Source organism: Phacochoerus africanus, chromosome 3 (assembly GCF_016906955.1).
Source record: "Phacochoerus africanus isolate WHEZ1 chromosome 3, ROS_Pafr_v1, whole genome shotgun sequence".
Classification (NCBI taxonomy): domain Eukaryota; kingdom Metazoa; phylum Chordata; class Mammalia; order Artiodactyla; family Suidae; genus Phacochoerus; species Phacochoerus africanus.
In genome coordinates, this window is record NC_062546.1 from 197,368,245 (window position 1) to 197,389,780 (window position 21,536).

General features: G+C 36.4%; 2 protein-coding genes across 2 annotated transcripts in view; one reads left to right on the forward strand and one right to left on the reverse strand.

The window, feature by feature from the left end:
* PSMD1 (proteasome 26S subunit, non-ATPase 1) overlaps positions 1 to 21,536 on the forward strand; it is a 102,772-nt gene that overhangs the window by 33,688 nt on the left and 47,548 nt on the right. The window lies entirely within an intron of this gene.
* HTR2B (5-hydroxytryptamine receptor 2B) lies at positions 2,755 to 18,419 on the reverse strand. The gene is made up of 4 exons (XM_047773745.1): positions 17,977 to 18,419; positions 16,415 to 17,107; positions 8,261 to 8,461; positions 2,755 to 3,917 (listed from the first exon to the last, which is right to left on the reverse strand). Exons 2-4 carry the CDS (start codon positions 16,761 to 16,763, stop codon positions 3,025 to 3,027), a joined length of 1,443 nt encoding a protein of 480 aa, XP_047629701.1. The 5' UTR covers positions 16,764 to 17,107; positions 17,977 to 18,419; the 3' UTR covers positions 2,755 to 3,024.

A 21,536-nucleotide genomic window follows, 5' to 3' on the forward strand; every position in this document is an offset into this window, starting at 1 on the left:
GCTTACACCAGTCAGTTTTGTTGAACAACGTTGTTCAGCCAAATACTAATCTCCTTCTCTGTGTTAACCCTCATTTGTCCAACTTGTTTATGAAGATGTTAGAGAGCTTTCACTAAATCTTAAAGGTGTTGTATTTATACAAATCCATGAGTCCGGTACCTCCAAACCAGAATGTGTGATTAGTTGGTTATTACTGTTTTTAGTAAATCCATAGAAGTGTCAGGTGTTCATCCATTCCTTTTCTAAGATCTGATAAAACCTATTTGTATTAAGCTGTTCACATTTGTTTCAGAAGATCTACAACAGACTTCATACTTTAAATTTCTTGAGTCCTCTCTCTTTAAACATTGGAATATTTAGCCTCTTACAGTCCTTTTGTACCTTTGCCATTTTCTGTTTTTCCTCAGACTTGTCAGCGGTGGCTCTATAATTACATTCACAAGTTCTGTTTCAGGGAAGTAATTCATTTAGCTTTGAGACTTGAACTCATTTAAGGCAGCCAGTCCCTTCACCTATTTTGCATTTTGATCAGTCGTAACAATACTTTTTATCTTTCCGGTCTAAGAATCATTCTCCTGAGGCAAAAGAGGGAATAAAAGTAAGAAGCTGAAAAGTTATATTTCCTTCCTGTCATCTTTGCTATATCATTCTAGCCAACCTGTAACCCTAACTTTTCCTTATTTTTGCTCTAGAGTTTAGACACAATTGAAAAACAAAAACAAATCATTATGGAGTTCCTGTCGTGGCACAGCGGAAACAAATCCGACTAGGAACCATGAGGGTGTGGGTTCGATCCCTGGCCTCACTCAGTGGGTTAAGGATCCAGCATTGCTGTGAGCTGGGGCGTAGGTCACAGGCATGGCTCGGATCCCATGTTGCTGTGGCTGTGGTATAGGCCGGCAGCAACAGCTCCAATTAGACCCCTAGCCTGGGAACCTCCATATGCTTCGGGTGCGGCCCTGAAAAAAAAAAAATTGTTTTATTATTGCCATCCAGCAGGGAGGGTTTTTTTTAATTATTGGAAAACTAGATAATTTTTGTATGGAAAGTATATTCTTCTAGATGTACCCTTGGTAACTAGTGGCTTGTGTAAAGAACCCTATTCATGATAGTCTCTTCTTTTTATTTATTCATTTCTGGCTACCAACTCTTCCTATTGGTCACTTTATATTTTACATAATATCAATCAGTGACCTAGTGTGTATATTCTGCCACCCAGGAGGTTGAGCTTCATGAGAACTGTTTTTCTTCCCTTCTTAATCTGACAGTGCTTTGTCCTCTAATTAACAGAACTCATTTCTGCCCTTGTATTTCCTGTAGTTCCCAGTTTCAGCAGCAGATGTCTTTCATGATCTTCTGTTAGGCTTTGCTTACTATCACTACTACCCAGGCTGCTCAGATCCAGCTAATAAGTTGATTATGTGCTCATTATTTTTAAGGGGCAATCCAGAGGCGATTGTTTTGGTTTTGGTTTTGGTTTTGGTTTTGGTTTTGGTTTCATAATATGATCCTTGTAAGAAGTAGAAACTGTAAAAGGTTTTAGAGATGATTTTGTCTAAAACTTACTTCATGGATGAAGAAAATTAAATGTTGCCAACTTGTCTAAGGAGCTACAGTAAACCAAGTTTTCCTAATTTTAGATTAGTGCCAATTCCGTGGAGCTTCTCCATAGCCAGCATATTTCTTGTGATCGTTTTCTTAAACTGTGTTGCCCGGAAAATGATAGAACAATAGGTTGAGTCATAAGAATGGGGCGACCTGAAAAGGAAAAGCTAAGATATGGGCTGTCTTTGCTGCAGATCCCCTTAGCCTGGATTTATTCACCATTTATGGGACTAGCATAGAAATAAACATCAAAAGTAAATAGAATTGGCTATCATTTACAGAGTACCCACATATACTCATCCTTATGAGAACCCTCCAAGATGTAGATGAGGAGGAGGCAGCAGGTTAAAGATCTGGTGTTGTCTCTGCAGCAACTTGGGTCTCTGCTGTGGTATGGGTTTGATCCCTGGCCTGGTAGCTTCCACACACTGAGGATATAGCCAAAAAAATAAATAAATAATAAAATGTAGAGGAGGAAACTGAGGCTCAGAGAAATTATTTTTGTAAATTTAGTAAGTTAGTTGGTACATGGCACATATTAGATTTATTCCAGATCTAGCAGTACAAAGTGAAGTAACAAAGGGTGAATAAAAAACTGTGCCAGAAGTTCAGCCAAGTCTTAGGGTAATCTTGGGCAGCCATGATCTCATCTCAGTTTATGAGGTCATTAAAGTTTAGGTTCCTAGATTGAGGTCCCATCCCTCCAATTTACAAATGCTCTTCGGGAAACATTATATGAGGTTCAGGTACCTCAGAGTGGTTTCATTTGCTTTCTCCTCCTCCAGTAGACCCACCTCTGTGGATTCCTGGTTTCAGCCGTTTAACAAACAGCTCTGGTTCTAAGAATCTATTTTGTGTGACATCCAACTGCTGTCCTCCCTGCCCCTTCCCCCATCGATGCAAAATTCTAACTACATTTAACTAAGGCAGACTGTAAATGGCAATCCTAGCTTATCTTCAGATGTGATCATTATTTTATGCACTTATTTTTAGCCCTCTGTTCCTGTCAGTGCTGTTCTATGCTATGCCTTAATTGCTTTTAAGGCCTTGAAGACAGGTTAATGCTTTTTGGTTTTGATTTCATTCTCAGCATAGCTTTGCATACAATTAGAAACTAAATAAATTCTTATGGTGGCTTTTTTTTCTGATAAGCTTGAAATTTATTGGTTTATTTAATTTTATTTCATTTAAATATCTTAACATTTAACCAGCATGCTGGATTGTTTTAATTTGCAGCTATACAAAAATGATTTTTTTCCATGGGATAGTTTTGCCGAAATAAAGATAGTTGGATAACCACAATACTTAATTCTTAATTTAAAGAGATACTTTTTGATACATGATATAGAGTTCTTTATATAATTCTTGGTATATTTATATCTTCTTCTTATATTAATTAGATACAAACTGCCATTACTACTATACATAACTGATTTGCTCTTCAGTTTTGTCACCTTCATTTTCAGTGAGGAGAAGTGTGTCTAGTAAAATGACTGATGAAGACTGAATGGTTGAACTTCGGAGCCTCTTTGGGCTCTGGTACATGGCAGGATTAATGCCGTTTCGCATTCCATGTTTCATGAACAACTTAGAGTTCTCTGCCATTGGATTCTGGAAGTAGATATTACTGGAGCATTTTCTAAGCGTTTTTACTGATTTCGGGGCCCTGTAATTGCAGGTGAGATATCGGCCAAATGCATTCCGAAATGTCTTGTTGAAGAGGGTGTAGACCAAAGGATTCACTCCTGAGGAAACATAGCCTATCCACACAAATATCTCCAGGAGCATTTGGAGAGTAGGCTGGTCGCAGGAATCACATAAAACTAAAGTTATATTTGTAATAAAAAAGGGGCACCACATAAGCAAAAAGAGGAAAAACACAATCCCTAGAACCTTTGAAGCTCTCTTTTCATTGGAAATGGTCTGCACTGACTTTTTCCCTACTGTGGACATTCTTCGCATAAGTATGTCGTCATTTGCATTGGGCAGAGTTTTGTCCTTGTGAGAACCGTTCAGCATTGCCACTTTTTCTGGTGATGAGCAAGGTGTTTCATCTCTCTGGAAAACTGTGGACACAGTCAACCATGTTAGGCGTTGAGGTGGCTGATTTTTGACCAAATAAGCTTTCTTCTGTAAAGCATGGATAGTGAGAAAGTAGGTGACAATCATGATGGTCAGAGGTATGAAAAAGGAAGCCAGTGAGCCAAAGAGCATGAAATTGCCGAAACGATCCTTTGTCAACCCACAAGTGATGTTGTTTGGGTTACCCACATTAGTTTCCACCCCTTTGATAGGGACTGGAATGGCAATGCCTAAGGAAGAGGAAGCAAGATAAATTGAGTTACTTTATGTCCTTCGAGTCTTAGATCGCGCCCGGGGTGTGTGGAAGTTCCTAGGCCAGGGATTGAACCTGTGCCACAGCTGCAGTAACAGTGCCAGATCCTTAACCAAGAGAACTCCATATTAGGTCCTTTTAGAGTTTATCTTACTAACCTTACACTGTTAGGTCCTTTTAGAGTTTATCTTACTAACCTTACACTGTTAGTGTGTTGTAATTCCTGGTGCCTGGAGTGTAGAATCTATCAAAGCACTTAATCAATGGAAGATTTGAGATAGAACCTAAGTAAGCAAACCTGTTGTTTTTAAGGAGATTGGTTAGAGGATTCAATTTTATAATTAAAGTTTCCCTAAAACTATAATATATCCATGAAATAAATAGTAGGGAATGTCTTCATTTATTCTCCGTTTCTCATAATCTCTTTTTGTGTATTGATCTGTTCCAGGTTGAGGTAAGGAATTCAAAAGGGAAGCTGCATTTATCTTAATATCTAATGTAGTTGAACTAAAAAGATTTAAGAATACATTCATGCCGTATGTTAATTCTGAGTAGACACCTGTTTTATTATCTTTGAGGTTATACAGTTTCATTTAACAGACGGTTTTGTCTTTTGATATTTGTGAATGTCTTTTAGCCTTTTCTTTCTAACTTCTTAGGGAAAACTTAGAGTTTAAAAATGCTACGTAATATTTTGAGAGTGTGTGAATCACAAAATTTATTTCTGAGATTGAGGGGTCCTCTAAGAGATATGAAGAGATGTACCTTGTGCTGCTTTTCTTATACTTTAAATACCATGAATTAGGTATTCAAACTGTGATCTTGGAGTTCCCGTCGTGGCGCAGCGGTTAACGAATCTGACTAGGAACCATGAGGTTGCAGGTTCGATCCCTGCCCTTGCTCAGTGGGTTAACGATCCGGCGTTGCCGTGAGCTGTGGTGTAGGTCGCAGACATGGCTTGGATCCTGCGTTGCTGTGGCTCTGGCGTAGGCTGGCAGCTACAGCTCTGATTCGACCCCTAGCCTGGGAACCTCCATATGCCATGGGAGCGGCTCAAGAAAAGGCAAAAATAAAGAAATAAATAAATAAAATAAATAAACAAACTGTGATCTTGCTTAGTGAAGTAGCTTATGAGGAAGACAACACAAGGGTTAGCCCAAATCCTTTCCCTTTGAAACAGCAGATATTTAAAAGTAAGTTTGGGAGATCCCCTTGTGGCTCGGTAGGTTAAGAACCTCACATAGTGTCCATAAGGATGTGGGTTTGATCCCTGATCTTGCTCGGTGGGTTAAGGATCTGGCGTTGACACAAGCTGCAGCATAGTTGCAGATGCAGCTCAGGTCCCATGTGGCTGTGGCTGTGGCATAGGGAGGCAGCTGCAGCTCCCATTTGAACCCTAGCCTGGTAACTTCCATATGCCACAGGTACGGCCATAAAAAGACAAAAAAAAAAAAATTAACTGAGTTAATTGCTCTCTAGACACCTGTAGAATCTCTTGAGGTATTATAAAAGAATTCACTTTTATGAATCTACAGTACTCCTGTCATCTGTACAGTTTTTTTATGGTGGCAGAGAGACGTTTGACAGGAATATTTTCTTCAAACCCTTTCTAATAAAGGCCACTGCTTTTTTTTACTTTTCTTTTCCTCGGGTATACCACCAGAAAGAGGATTCTGAATACTTAAAGTTCTACACCAGGGGTCAGCAAACTCGAGCTCCAGGGCCACATCTAGCCTGCCTTGTGTTTTTGTAAAATTGTATTAAATAGCCCTAACCATTTGTTAGTGTATTGTCCATAGCTGCTTCTGTTCTGCTGCTGCCAAGTTGGGTAGTTTTAACAGAAACCATCTAGAGTCTGTAAGACCAAACTATGTACTGTCTTGCCCTTTATAGAAAAACTTCACTGACCTTTCCTCTACCCTGTTACTTCCAGGTAATCATTGTACTGTTCTTTCTTTTCCCCAAAACACCCCCCTTTAAAGTCTATTTAATGTACATATACTGCTCTATTCTCCATCCAGATCATCTACCGACCTCTGTCTTCAGTGATTTCAGCCTCTTGCTGTAATCTTTTACCCACTGCTCCGTTACCTAACATGTTTCATGACTTCATCCCACTGATGACCCTTCTAACCAAATTCTGTATTTCTTGAACTCCTCAACTCTGTAATTTCTACTCCTCAGCCATCCATAAGTCCCCTTAAACTATCCCATACCTATAATCATGAACTCTATTTCCCTGTCTTGTTCTGCTACTCTTTTACTATAGAATGTCTCTTTACTGTTATCTTGACCTTTAGTCCATCCATCCTTCTCTCTTTTCACATTCCGTTAATTCCCATCAAGGCTCACATTACCTTTTTAACCAGCTTATTGGTTAGTAACATTCATGTTGGCACTGGTATTTTTTATACCCTTACGCTCTTCCTCTCCTTTCATACCTTACTGTTTGCAGGTGTTACCTAGGCTGCTAAATCCAGAAGAAGAAAGTGAGCTCTTTTCAACACCTGGCAGAATTTAAAAACTGAACTAACCCCATCGACCTTTTCTTTGACAAAGTTACTAAATGGTCATTGGTTCTGCCACACAAGTGATGAAATAAAAGATCTTGGCCTTTGTGCTAGAAAGCTTTAAGCCAACTGTTTAAAACCTCTAGGTTTCTTTTTTCATCTATAAAAGGAAAAAGTAGATTTGTGAGATCCCTTCTAAGCTATAAATCTGGGCTTATCTTTTTTTTGTCCTCCTGCATACTTATCACTTTGTATTAGTCCACCTTCCTTGAATGTGAAAATTCTTTTTCATACTTATCTTTGTATTCTTAGTACCTGACGATCATAGGTACTCAATATATTATCAACTTATAAACTCATGTCTTCCAGCCTTAATTGAGGCACTCCTTCCCCCAACAGGCTGTTTATTGGCTTGGCCATATTTCAGTTTCAGGTGTTTTATTTTTTCTTAAGAAGCCATATTTCCTATTTTCTTCCTATCTTTGCCCCATCCCCCCGCCTCCACCTTACCCCAGCACACACATCTCACACTCTCTCTCTTTGCTTCTCTTATGTTACACTGATCTTATCCAAAATGCATGGGTTATTTGACATGAACTACTTTAGTTTTCCTTTTTCCCACTTTGTATTTTGGTAATCGTCATCCATTGTTCCCATGCCCTTTCCCTAGCTTCCTTTTTTGGGGCCTCTTCTGTTCTGTCAATCAGCCTCTGTCCCCAGAGCCAGCCCTTTCTCACTGCTTGCAGATACCTCCATTCTGAATAGACTTTTCCTTGACCCTAATTTCTTCCCAAGTCAGACAGTAATATTCCTTACTTTTATCTCCAAACTTTTCAAAAGAGGGTTGGCCTTGGTATCTTTATTCTGGGAATATAAAAATCATTTTCAGTGTCTTGCTTTGTTTTTTTCTTTTCTTCCCCCCCCCCCCCAGTGTTCTTTTTTCTGAAGACTACTTTTCCTAGTTTTTACACGTGTATCTGACTTGACGTTATAAAATGATTTTCTTTTCTTGCTTTCCTTTTGGCATTTCAGGTCTCTCTTTTTTTTTTTTTTTCCTCTTTGAATATTTTCTTACTAGGAAGAAAGGGATCTGCTGGTCAGACTGTTAATGATCACAGTAACCATTGTGAATCTGTTTGTTCTTCTGATATTAACTTATTAAAAACTTGAGTTACCATTTATGCTGTATTTCATGCTAAGATAGTCTAATATAGCAGCTCTCTTTGAGCATTAAAGATGGGCATGGGGTGGGGGGATGGATAAAACAGAAGAAATACGATTTCTTCCAAAAATCATTTCTGAACATCATTTGTATTTCTTTTAAAACTTGTAACTAAACATACTCGGAACACTTAAGCAGACACTAATGCCGTCAGTCAGTATACATACTGGCTTCCAAGATGAATGTATGAACTTTGATACCTGCATACAAAATGTTTGAGTTTTTTTTTTCTATTTGTCTTCCTAGGTGTGATTTAAGATGCATTTCATTTTTTTATTACTTTACTAAAATTTCAGGATTCTGCATGCTACGTAGACCTTAATGATTGGTTGACAAATATGAAAACTGTCATCTGACAAATATGACTGACAAATATGAAAACCTGTCTTCCTGCATGTCAAAATCAAGTCATAACTTTCCTGCTTTTTCACACTTTTTGCTGATAGTGTGGTTTAGAAGGTGTATGATGAATGTTACGTTGTAAGGAGCTTGTCTTGGTGTATCAGTGTCTCCCAGGCCTGGTAATCTCTAGCTAATTAGAACCAAAGGCTGTTTATACCACCCCACACCCTGGCATTCCCCACATACCTATTGAAATTAACCATACCACTGTAATCTTGATGAATGCTGTAGCTCGTGAGTTATATTGATTGGCCTGGATTGGCTTTTTGATGGCTATGTAACGATCCACTGAAATGGCACAAAGATGCATGATGGATGCAGTAGAAAAAAGAACGTCAAGAAATAACCAGGCAGGGCATAGAACAAGTGGGAGGGGCCACATAGCCTCTGAAAGAAAAACAAAACAAAAACATATTCTACAAAACGGCAACCTTCAATCTGTAGTTTCTTTTTTGTGATACACATGTTTTAAACTTTTTCTTTATTCATGTGAAATTTTATGACTTAACCTCCACAAGATAATGTTTAACTTCAGATATGGCATCAATAATACTAAGTATATTTTTGTATAGGATACTTTTTAAATATATTTTCTGTTTTGTGTAATAATTACAACTTTTTTCTATATTAGTTTAGCATTATTTTGACCTTTGCTCTTTTGTCTATTTCCTTTGTGATCTTTTAAAAATTTATGTAGTGTTGCAACTGGAACTTAACCTTGCTCTTCAGATAAAAAGGTAGTAGTTCTGACAAATCTACCTTTTGGTGCCTTCTGTTTCCAGAGTTGGTATGTGGGTGGCTTTTTCTTTTTTGGCTGCCCAAGGCATATGAAGTTCCCAGGCCAGGCGTCAGATCCGAGCCTGGATCTGATCCTTTAACTGGATCCACGGTGACAGGCCAGGGATTGAACCTGTGTCCTGGTGCCACCGATCTTACTGTGCTCCAGCAGGAACTCCTGGTATTGGCGCTCTTAATTGGAAGACTAAAGTATTTCCCTTTTTTGTGAGGTATTCAGGTATTTTTCACTGAGATCTTACTTCACTCTTGAAAAAAACATACTCAAGTCTAATAATCCCTTTCCTTTCAGGAAACAACCAGATGATTCATGTGCCAATTAGTGTTTGAGAAGCACTGCTTTCTTGACAAGGTTGTATCTTGAGTTTGCTAGTGCAGGATAGGCACTCAGAATTCCTCATAGAAAAGAACTTACGGGAGACACCTCAAGATAGGGAAATAAAGTATAGCAGAGAAACTCATGTTTAGAAAGAATTCAGCATTCTCCTTCTTAGCCATAGTATTCACATTTCCTGTTAACTAATGGAAAAGGACCTTGAGAGTCAAAGGCAGCAGTGTATTCTTTGACCTGAGCTTAAGCAAACTAATGGTCTAAGTAGAGTGAAAAGAATCATCTATGACTGAGATAGTTTTGAGTAGAAACTACTTAAAGTGAGGCTGCATTTTAAACTGTCCCGAAGTTCAGACTGGTAACTGAGTAGGAAGTAGAAAAATAATCAAGTCTAGAGCTGCAGCCAGGGAAATTGATCATAGTTAAGGATTTTTAGAGGCAGATAATTAATGTCATATCTTAGCTTCCTCTTTAAAAATACATGCTCTCTATCATCTTTTAAAGTGGGTTGCTAATAACTTAACATGCCTATTTAGCTATTCTAATTAAGGATTAGACTTTTTTTAAATTAAGGTCTGAAAAATTCTAGTCGTAAATCTTATCCATGAGCAGGAAGCCACAATAGAACTCATGTGAAACATACGTGTCTTTGGAATTGGACTGTCTGACCCACATACTTCTAATTGTGGGCTAAGAGAAGCTCTGTAGTGCTGATTTTAATTAAGCCTGTGAAGCCTTGTTAGCCTCACTTTCCAACAGAATGAATTTATTTTATAAACTCCAGTTTTGGAACAGAAAGTGGATATTAAAATGAATGCTCATCACTGGAATTTTATTACTTGAGGTAATGCTTGTTGTTGTTGTTGTTGTTGTTGTTGTTGTGTTTTGGGGGCTGCACATGCAGCATATGAAAGTTCCGGGGCTAGGGGTCAAATCAGAGCTGTAGCTGCCAGCCTACACCATAGCCACAGCAACAGGGGGATCTGAGCAGCATCTGCAGCCTCCACCACAGCTCACGGCAATACCAGATCCTTAACCCACTGAGCGAGGCCAAGGATCAAACCCTCATCTTCATGGATACTAGTCAGGCTCCTTACCGCTGGGCCACAAGGGGAATTCCAAGTTATTGCTTTTTTATTGTTAACAGTAGAAATATTGAAATATGATAGAGAATTTTCATTAAAACAAAAGAGACTATGAGGCTTAGGATTAAGCAGGGTATGTCTTTTTGATTAACCTTTATGGTTCCAAGTTTCATGAAATACTAGTGAATGGACTGTTTCTGTGAAACTAACATAAATGATGATTGCATTAAATTGATAGAAATCTTTTATACAAAGCTAAAGCAATTGCCTAAATAGAAATCATATAATTATTTAAACAAGTTAAAAACTGTTCTAGACATTCTCAGTTTATAAAGACTTTTCCTAGTCCAGATACTTTCACTATAAAATTGTCTTTTCAGTTGGTATTAATTTGATAGGCTCATGGTCAGAAAAGTTTTTTACTATTCAGTCACTAAAACAGGTTAAATTGGTGTGGTGAAATATGTTAACTATTCAAAAATGAAAGAAAAGCATATCTAAGAATCAGTCTGAGGAAAATAACTTATCAGGTTATTACTCCTGGAGCTCGAAATTAGCGTTTTTTTATAAAAGCTAATACAGAAGAAGGAAAACATTTAAATTATATTTACTGTCCCACAAAATGAAAACACACAGAATTTCTCTGAAAAACAAATTCCATTTCCCACCTCTTTGCCCTATCCACTTGCAGATTTAACTCAGAGACTAATTTCAGTAAGGCTTGAATAACAACATTTCTTTGGATTCCTAAAATAATTACATATTGTTAATTAGAGGAGCAAAACAAGTCTTAGATGAGTCTTGGATTATAGACAGTTTATTACTTATTTAAAAATATTAGTAGCCCAAATATTTTGTTATTTAAAATGAAGACTTATGTGCATTAGTATCATCATACATTAAGGGGTGGTAGAACTGCCCTTCAGTTATGTACATTTCTATTTGTTTCCCAGAGAAGGTTCAACAACTTAGACCTAGGTCTAATATCTTCCTCAGAAAAGAAGTTTGCCAATCATGTCAAGGATTCATTCAAGTGTTGGTTAAGACCCAAGCATTCTGTATCATTTCATGTGAAATATAACTTTATAAAATACTGAGTTCTGCCTTGTTCTAGAAGAAATTCTATGGTGGTCCTGTTAGCATTATTTAAGATATAAATATTGTCTCTTTGCCAAATATTATAGTTTTGGGTGATTTAATTTCCCATTTCATTTGAGAAAGCAGAGTAACAGGGGTTAAATGTGAATTCAGAATCAGTTCTCCTGGGTTCAAAGTATGTCTCTGCCATTTTTTTATTCCTTTGTCCTCCCTTGTAAAACGGGGATGATAATATACCAATTTTGTGGAGTTGCTTTCAGGTTAAATGCAGTAATACGTGAAAAGTGCTTAGAATAGTGTCTGGCGTAGAGAAAGCACTCAGATATTAGGTTTTGTTTGGTTTTGTTCTGTTTTTTTTGTTTGTTTGTTTGTTTTTTCCTTTTTGGCTGCCCCACAGCACACGGATCCTGGGCCAGGGATCAGATCTGAACCATAGTTTCTATCTAAGCCGCAGCTTTGGCAGCGCGGGATCCTTATCCCACTGTGCGGGCCCAGGGATCGAACCTGTGACCCAGCACTCCCAAGATCCCTCCACTCCTGTTGCACCACATCGGGAACTCCAGATGTTAGTTACTACTATTATTGCTTGACCGAAACTAGCCAACTAGCCCAGTTATTAAAAAAAAACTCTTACTTGGAAACAACAAGCTATATCATCAGTATAAAATCAGTATGTTTGTTTTCCTGCCTGCTGTAGCAAGAGTGCATGCATCCAATTAAACTTAAAGCTTTACTTCAGAAAAAAAAAAGGACATGAGAACATATTTAACTATTTAACTTTTAATTAAATTTGTGACGAAAGTATGCCTTTTACTCAAGTTGAGTTTTAACTATTTTTATATATGGCCAAGAAGCATGAATAACCTGTGCGCATTGCCATGCCTTGCTTTTTGTTTGTTTTTTTGTTTGTTTTTGTTTTTTGTCTTGGGTTTTGAGTCGTTTGTTTGGCTTCCTTTTTTTTTTTTTTTTTTTTTAAACCTTTTCTAGGGCCGCTCCTGAGGCATATGGAGGTTCCCAGGCTAGGGGTCTAATCGGAATTGCAGCCTCCGGCCTATGCCAGAGCCACAGCAACGAGGGATCCGAGCTGGTCTGCGACCCAAAGAACAGCTCATGGCAACACTGGATCCTTAACCCACTGAGCAAGGCCAGGGATCGAACCCACAACCCCATGGTTCCTGGTCAGATTCATTAACCACTGCGCCACGACGGGAACTCCAGTTAGGCTTCCTTTTTAACTGGTATAAATACCTGAATTTTTTTAACCACAAACTCCGTTTCTTGGTGAGATAGACTAATTTTTATCTGAAACTGCTTATCCTTTAGGCAAGTTTTAGTTGGAAAGCTGAGTTATGTCATTAGTTTAGAAAGTAATTGACATTAATCTCTGAATCTGGGGCATAAAAGATTTCCCCTTTGAGGATTTAAAAGACTATTTTTAAAGCCATTCCAAGAGGACCGTGCTTACAAAGTTCACTGAGGTAAGAAGTTTATGAATATATTGGAGCAGGACAAATCCTAAATGGCCCTGATGTGGAGAAAGAACATTATTTTCAAATACACATTTTTTAATTTTCAGAAATTCTTATGATTCTATATTTATCTTTCAGAAAAGAGACATAGATCAGTGCTTAAATTTTATTAGGAAGCTTCTGCTTTGTTTTTGTTGTTTTTCCATTACTTTTGAGCAAATGACACATCCGGGGGTTAGATGTCTAATACAGTGTTTTGTTTCAAGTGATTTAATATTTATGAAATATAGTCCTTGGATTTTTAAAAATTTCCACTCTCCAAAAAGAAGTGCCTTTAATTGCTTTGCTCCCTCATTTACGCATTAGGTAAAGCAGGATTTCACTGCATAAATGAATAACTGATTTTTTTTTTTTTACTGATGAACATTTATTTCATCTCTGGGCAAACTCACCTCCAAACTAAATCATATTATATACACCCTTTGCATGTGTACTAATACTTGCCAGTTATTAGTGCCTAAAATGTGCTGGGACCTACTTGACGATTTCACGAAATATCTGAAATGGGAGATTTAGCACAGGCATTTTACAGACAAGATGATTAAACTCTGATTTAAGTAATGCCTAAGCCAGTACAATAGAACCAGGATTTGAATACTAGAGTGTCTTGCTTCACACTCCCCATCTTTCAGCTAGTTTATATACCCTCTTTCAGCTGAACCACAGATACTGTTTCAATTTATAGATTGTGAGACATGGATTAAAACCTAAATTATAAATAAGCCAGTAATGACCAGTGGATGACCAAATACTATATTTTCTCCCTTTACATTTTTAATCATTTTTTAATGAGAGAAGGAAAAGTTCAGAGAAGTTCTCAAACTATTAATATCCTATCTTTTTTATATTGGTGTATAATGTTCTATTTTCCTTTGCTCAAGTATTCCTAACCTAGGTATTTTCAAGCCTTGTTATAAGCTACTAATTTGTGGCCTTGGCTTTTAAGACTTATAGACAAGACAATAAAAAACTAGAACTATAAATGTCCAATATGCCCAGAGAGGAAGAAGTAACAGAAAAGTTGATGTAACAGAATTTATTTGAAAGACCATGTTCTGCCCGTCATCATAATCTTGGTAAAATAGAAATTCAAATATTATACAAATTATTGGTTGAATAAAATGTTTCTCAGTGTAAAAGCCACTTTTAATAATTTCAGTGCTTTTTTTTTTACTCAATTTTATTAGAATATAAAGTTTGGGTATAGCTTTCATTGAATTTCCCTGAGATAACTAAAGTAATGCATATCACTCATACTGGTAGTTTTTTGGTTTGTTTGTTTGTTTGTTTTTATGTTTACAGAACCGGGAACACTTTTGTTTGTACAGACTTTAGAAGTTCTAAAGAATATCCCTATATTGAGAGAAAAATACACAAAATCTACTCTTGCATTTTTAAGTTACCAGAAATTTTTATAAATGCATTAATTTAGAAAGTCTTAGTATTTATTAACATGTGAAAGACGATCAAAAAGTCTTAGTATTTGAACTCAGGTCCCCACTTATAATATGTACAGTTCCCAGAAGATATCCTTTTGAAGTTTTTTAGAGGACAACATGCATTTTCTCATAAAAATAGAATAATTTTTCAATAATGAAATAATGTTTTAAATAGTGATTAAGTTCCCAGATTAGTTTATTTTTAATACAGCTTAATTACTGAAGTAGAAGTGTTTGGGGCTATGAAAGCTTATTTCGTAATTTAAAATTAACAAACATTTGGGAGAATGCAATGAGGTTAAATATATTTATGTACGTATAAAATATTTAGGGCATAGATAGGAAGACATTCTACATATTTTGTGTTAAAATATGTTGGATTTTCTGCTGACTCTTACAGCCAAGAATATCTTGGGCCCCAAATATTTAAGTATAAACTTAATTCTCAGCTACCATATACCTACTGTCTTCCTGTGGAATACATGAGATTATCACAGTGACCTGCTTTTGTGTTTTGTCAGCTCACTTTAAAGTTAAAATTCACTTGAGTGATTTGCCACATTAAACTATTGTGTGTGTGTGGAGATAAGAGCTTGAATTAGTGCTTGTACAATCTTTACCAAATGTGCAGAAATGCTCCTACATAATGCTCATTTACTTTCTTTTTTAAAAAAGCTTATTCAGAATTAAGATTACTTAGGCTCTTCTTTAGAGTAAAATTATTTTCCATGGTTATGTGTAGCACTAGATTATTTTAAAGATTGCACATTTGTTAAAAAAAAAAAAAATGGAGGGGGATGGATACCAAAACAATATTAATGATTAGAGAGTCTATTAAAGCAGCAGAATTTTACTCATTACTGCTTGCCCTACCATAGATTGGAAGCCTGGGTATGTGTTAATTTAGGATGGGAAGTTTTGCCCTGTTGCTGTCAGATTATATTTGAGGGATCAAGTACTTGATTTTAGATATCTTTCTATAATTACTTATAAAGATGTAACATTTAAGCCTGAATATAATAGTTTGGCAGTTTTTCTTCACCTTCTAATACATGTTCTAGTTAATAACTTTTACTTGTATAACCTGAAATATTTTTATCTTCATTGTATAAACAATTCCAAGAAACTTTGTCTGTTACAAATAATAACTTAAGCAATTAATGAATGCAGTATCAATTTATGTTAAACATTGAATGAGTTAAAGATCCTTTTAATGCTGATTCTTAAGAGCCTTCGTAATTCATCATCAGAACTATTTGTGTTTACCCAAATTTTATAACTAGAGATGATATGCATGAATCAAGAACTACTTATTTTAGTATCAGTATCTTTTTTATTATAACAAACAGATTTCAGTTCAAATTGTATTTTTTTATTATTGTAATAACTCAAGTTTTGGTCACTTAGTTTAATAACTTGGAGGTCTGATTCCTGTAACATATATCAAGGGCACAGATGGTCAGAAATCATAAAAATTAAACAGACGAATCGTCTCTTGGGGTATTCTGACCCAGCCCATTCCTTTAGCACCTAAACATAATTTTTTCTTTACATGACACATGTGTGGGACTTATGTTTGTCTTAATTACACAAACTATAAAGAGATACATAACAAGACTTTTTAGAACAATTCCAAAGTGGAGTTTAGAGATTTGTGTTGGAATTTAGTGATTCAAAGACCTTGTTACTAATTAACCCAGCATATCAAGTGTCACACCAGTGTCCTAGCTATTGCTTTATCAAGAAAAAACAGTGTTAGTAATGAGGTAAAGTATAGGCTGTTCTTCACTATATAATTTTCAGGTAATGTATCCAGGGTATATTGCTAACTTGGATGACTTTAAATGAATTATTAGATGGCTGAGAAGGAAATAGAATTGTTTCTAAAAAAATTAGTTTTTGCTCTTTGAAACTGATTGTCATAGAAAATGATGAAAAATGAGGGACTGTTTACTCACTGTTTCTTTAAATAGTTCAAGTCCATCTTTAAAGATTAAATGAGTATCCATTATAGTTTATCAGAGTTTGGTGGTTTGACAGCAGGAACAAAGTGAAATACTTACCAAACATTATTGTCAAGAGGGCAATCGGCATCACAAACAATCCAACCAGCAAATCAGCCACTGCCAGGGACATTAGGAAATAATTGGTAGCATACTGCAACTTTTTCTCCAGTGAAACAGCCAGAATAACAAGGATGTTTCCACCAATTGTGGGTATTATCACCATAAGTATCAGAAGAGCTGCCCAGCGCGGTTTATTTTCTTGTTCCTCACCAATCTGTTTCATTTCCTCTGGTGTCGATTCTGTCTGTAATCCGGACCAGTTAGAAGAGATTAAGTGATGGAATGAGCTGTGTAAAATGTGCTCAGGAATTGTGCTTTGTTCAAATATTCTATAAGAGAAAGCCATTCGCTGTGTTTTTCTCTGATTTGATCCAGATCCGGACAGTGGTCGGCATGGTCAGTAGCTAAGCTGGTCGTCTGCTTTTTTAAGGCATTGTACACATGCCAAACATTCAAGGCCAAAGTTGACGTCTTTCTTTAAAACAGAATTTCAAGTTCTGTAAAATGAGAGCAGACATACATCTGTCCATGGCTGAAGGTGAGGCCTGTGTGTTTAGTATTCTTCAGAAGGTTTAGTGAAAGAAACTGATAGCCGCAAAAAGAGACTCTTTTTTGGTTTTCCTCTCTCTCTGTTTTTTTCTGCTTGAAGTGGTAGAGTCGAGTTTGAGTTTGAATGCCAGAGAGTTTCCCCTAGATATAAAATATGTCGATTGCATTATTTTGTTTATTTTCAAAAACCAGTTAAAAAAAAAAAAACCTTGAACTTATTAGCAGTCCCTCCCTATTGAGCCCTATTGAGAAGAATAGGTCTCTTCGGCATTCGTGACAGTGCAGCAGGTTCTCACGGACATATGCATGATATGCTTCAATTAATGAAACAGGAGATATATTCATTTTTTCAATGGTATAAAAAAATGCGATGTTGCCTGACCCTTGGATGTCTCTCTACCTTTAGAACAGGTACAGAAGAAATGTCAAAGCACCAAACCATTCTGAATAGAACTTTTCATACACACTGAGCACCTACTAGAAACCCTCCGAGCCCACCTAATATCTAAACAAATGCTTTACCAGCTAGGAATCCTTATTTGTAATTGGATTTTGTCTGATCGGGTTTATTTTAATACTGATATAAATGCCATTTTTTATAAAACATTTTAGAATTCCTTTACTTTGAAAGAAGGGGGGAAAAATCAGTATTACCAGGATCCAAATAATTGTTTTTGCTTATTTCATCTTTCAGAGCATGTTTCTGCAACAAGTATTTTCCACATTTATCACTTTATGCCAAATTTGAACCAATTCTTTTTCTTTTTTTAAGTAGTAATTTTTTCCTTAACTTTCCCAGTTTTTGTGGGAAGGGTGGGAAGCTAAGAGTCAAATTAAATCGTTTTTTCATAAAATCTACAAATCACACATTAAAAATCTCCCCTGTAACACTTGTAAATTTTTCATTTTGGTTTTTAAACCACTGAATAAAAATAAAAGAGTGTGGTAGCAGGGTTTTTGAAGAAAGGAAAAAAAACCCTTTAGATTCAATGTATTTGTTAAATGCTTACCTCTTATTGCTCGTTACTCTCCCAAGCATGTCCTCTTCTCTGCTCAGTGGACCTGCTTGCTGCGGTGACTGAAGCCTTCCTCCCATTGACTTATTCTGAGCCTCCGGCACTGGTGCTTGAAAGCAGTGAAACAAATGTGTTGTATAGCTGTAAGCGTGCCAAGGAGGTTATTTCATCTTTAATACATTCATTCTTAGAGAGTAGCAGCATTCATTATAATTCATAAAATCACCAGTTAAGTATGTTGAACCAGTTCATGACCCTATTCAAGTTATATTCGTAAGAGCTCTCTTTAACATTTGGGGGACTGTGATATCTGTCGTCTTCGCTTAAGATAGTTTTGTTTTAGATTAACCCTAGACAGTTTTTTCCCACTTGAGAAAAAATAAGTTGTAATCTAAAGATCTTAGAGCGTTAATTCTGTGAAGATTCTGCCCAGTGAGCCTTACAGTGATTTCCAGAATTTTGATTTCTCCCAGTGAAACAAGATTCCTGTGCAGTTTTTATGTCTTTGTTGTGGAACAGAGTTAATTTGTTCTGGAGTTCCCGTCGTGGCTCAGTGTTTAACGAACCTGACTTGTATCCATGAGGATGTGGGTTCGATTCCTGGCCTTGCTCAATGGGTTAAGGATTCTGCATTGCCATGAGCTATGGTTTATGTAGGTCGCAAATGCAACTCGGATCTAGCGTTGCTGTGGCTGTGATGTAGGCTGGCAGCTACAGCTCCAATTGGACCCCTAGCCTGGGAACCTCCATATGCCACAAGTGTGGCCCTAAAGAAACCAAAAAAAAAAAAATTAATTTGTTCTGGTTACAACCATATATACAACATAGAAAGACCTGAATTCTACATGTTTACATAAGTTTTAGAAGAGACTTTTTCATTGCTTGTTTTGAAAAGCTGGCCTCTGGATTTGGGAGTTGGTTCACTGGCAGGTACAACCCCCCTCCCCCCCAAAAAAGTTACCAAATTTATATTTCTTAGCTTGTGTGAAAGTTATTGTAAAATATTTGTTCATTTTAGTTCACTGAGCACTTCAGATTTTATTCAGTATTTGCAGCTTTATTTAACTGAAAATTCAATATTTTAGAAAAAGTACTTACTAAAATATTTGGTAAAAAAACAAAATAATCCTCAAGAACAATCAAATGGATTTTAATGTGCCAGAATTTCCTCAGGAGTACAGAAATACCTTAAAATACTGCTTTCTTTTCTTTCCTTTTTTTTTCTTCTTCTTTTTTTTTTTTTTTTTTTTTGACCAGCTGTGGCAATGCCAGAACAAGAACTCTTCTGCTTTATTTTCTGAACCACAATTTGGTGTCTGTGCTTTTGCAGGCAGAAAGGTGTCTACAAAACAATGTCAGGCTGAAATTGAAATAGCACCATTATATTCAAGAAAAACTTTTCCGTGAAATATACTGTTATTGATTTATGTTTATAGATAATTTTTTTAAAATATCTGTTGAGTATTATAAAAAACCAACCATTATTATTATAATATTTTGTCAGTACTAACCCTTCTCACCCACACTCACTCTTTTTTTTAAATCTCAATTAAAAGTAATTAATTAAAATTAGTTCCTGGGATGTTTTTATTTTATTTTTGTATTTTTAATTAGTTTAATAGCTAAGGACATAACTAGTTAGAACAACCACTTATTTGGCAACCTTGAGTTATTAGAAGCATAGCTAATAATCAGAAAACAAAATAATAATAATAATAAATGAAAGAGTAGATGAATCTCTCACCTGTATTCTAAAACCTCATACACATTAGGTTCAAGGCTGCCTATAAATCCCCACTGCAAATTTTTTCTCTAAACACTCAAAAAACCTGTCTCTCCCTCATCTTTAATGAAAATAAACATTTTTACATGGTGGTGAATGTAAATAGTACACAAAAGTATTCAATGATAAATTCACTCTTGAGACAGTTTTAACAAACATTTTTCCCTCACTTCTCCAGAGTAGGGTAACACAAGGTGGAGGAGTTCCCTGGTGGCTCAGTGGCTTAAGGGTCTACTGTGGCACAGGTTCAGGCCCTGGCTCTAGAATTTCTGTATGTCATGGGCATGGCCAAAAAATAAAAGTGGGGTGGACCAAGCACTTTGCTAGAGCAAACAGGGCCAGCTAACAAAACAGGAATCAAAAAGTATAGGCATGTAGGTCTACTCAGAATAGACTTGTGCCTTCTTCACAACTCTTATGTGGCATATTAATTGATATCAGTGATTACTTCCACACAGGTAGTAAAGGTTAAGTCATCTTTATTCAGCTATGTTTTGGATGGCAGGGAAGGTGAAATTCACTTTTAAAAAACTTCCGTCCAAGGGGTTCCCATCATGGCTCAGTGGAAACGAATCTGACTACATCCATGAGGACGCAGGTTCCATCCCTGGCCTTGCTCAGTGGATTAAGGATCTGGCGTTGCCGTGAGCTATAGTGTAGGTTGCAGACACAGCTCGGATCTGGCTTTGCTGTGGCTGTGGGGCCAGCATTTGCAGGCTTCAGCTCTGATTTGACCCCTAGCCTGGGAACCTCCATATGCTATGGTTGTGACCTTAAAAAAAAAAAAAAAAAATCCATCCAAAATGATAAAAAATACAAAAGTGTGATTCTAAATGATAGAATGAGATTTCAAATGTCTGGAAACTTCATTTGTGTAAAATGTCTCATTAACCAAGAACTCTAGATAAATTAATTCTTAATAAGGTAACTTCTAGAGTACTCTTGTGTAGGTAGGGGGTTAAGGGTCTGGTGGTGTTTCTGCTGTGGCTCAGGTCGCTGCTTGGTCCAAGTTCAGTCCCTTGACTGGGAACTTCCATATTCTGTGGCTGCAGCCAAAAAAAAGGGGGGAATTAAAGTAATTTAAGGTCAAATAAACACTAATCTGACCATAACCAAAGACCTAATGAGTGTATTTTTTTCTGAAATAATTGAATTTTATCTCTGATGCCTTTTATTTATTCAACAGATTGTCTTCACTTTAAAGGGATAGTGTAGTATCTTTTATATGAAACGTTTAGGAAGACAGCTTAAATCAGCCAAAGATTTTTTTTTTTACCTCTCATTCATGGTATCCTTTGAACATTAACACATTAAGGAATTTTTAACAATATGTAGATTGTGTCCATTATATATTCATTTAATTTGTGAAATGGTCATTGAGTTCCATTTGCTCTTAGAGGTACAGTGATGAACAAGATGAACATTTTCTGCCTTTATGTAATTTATAATCTTATGGGGGGTGCAGACGAGCATACTGATAATTATAATAACAGACATGGTAGAGCTAATAAGACCAGCTTGCTTCAACAGAGCCTACAGTGCAGCTCAGATATTTCTTGGCTTTTTTTTTTTTTTCATTCCTTCCTTGTTCATTCTTTTATGAGATCAGTGAAAGAGCTGAAACTTTAGTAAGAATAGCTGTTTCAAACTTAATCTCTTCTCCTTAGACTCTCTCCCTCATTTTCACCTGATGACTGGATTTACCTCTTATTTTAATCAAAGACTTTGACCAATCTGAAAGCACTATCACCTTTCAGCTTCTCAAGATGTC

Coding starts and splice junctions, on each gene's coding strand:
- HTR2B (XM_047773745.1), bottom strand. CDS start 16,763: ATGGCTTTCTCTTATAGAATATTTGAACAAAGCACAATTCCTGAGCAC. Junction 8,462..16,414: donor CCTCTTGACAATAATGTTTG/GTAAGTATTTCA, acceptor TTTTTCTTTCAG/AGGCTATGTGGCCCCTCCCA. Junction 3,918..8,260: donor GGTATGGTTAATTTCAATAG/GTATGTGGGGAA, acceptor CCTCTTCCTTAG/GCATTGCCATTCCAGTCCCT.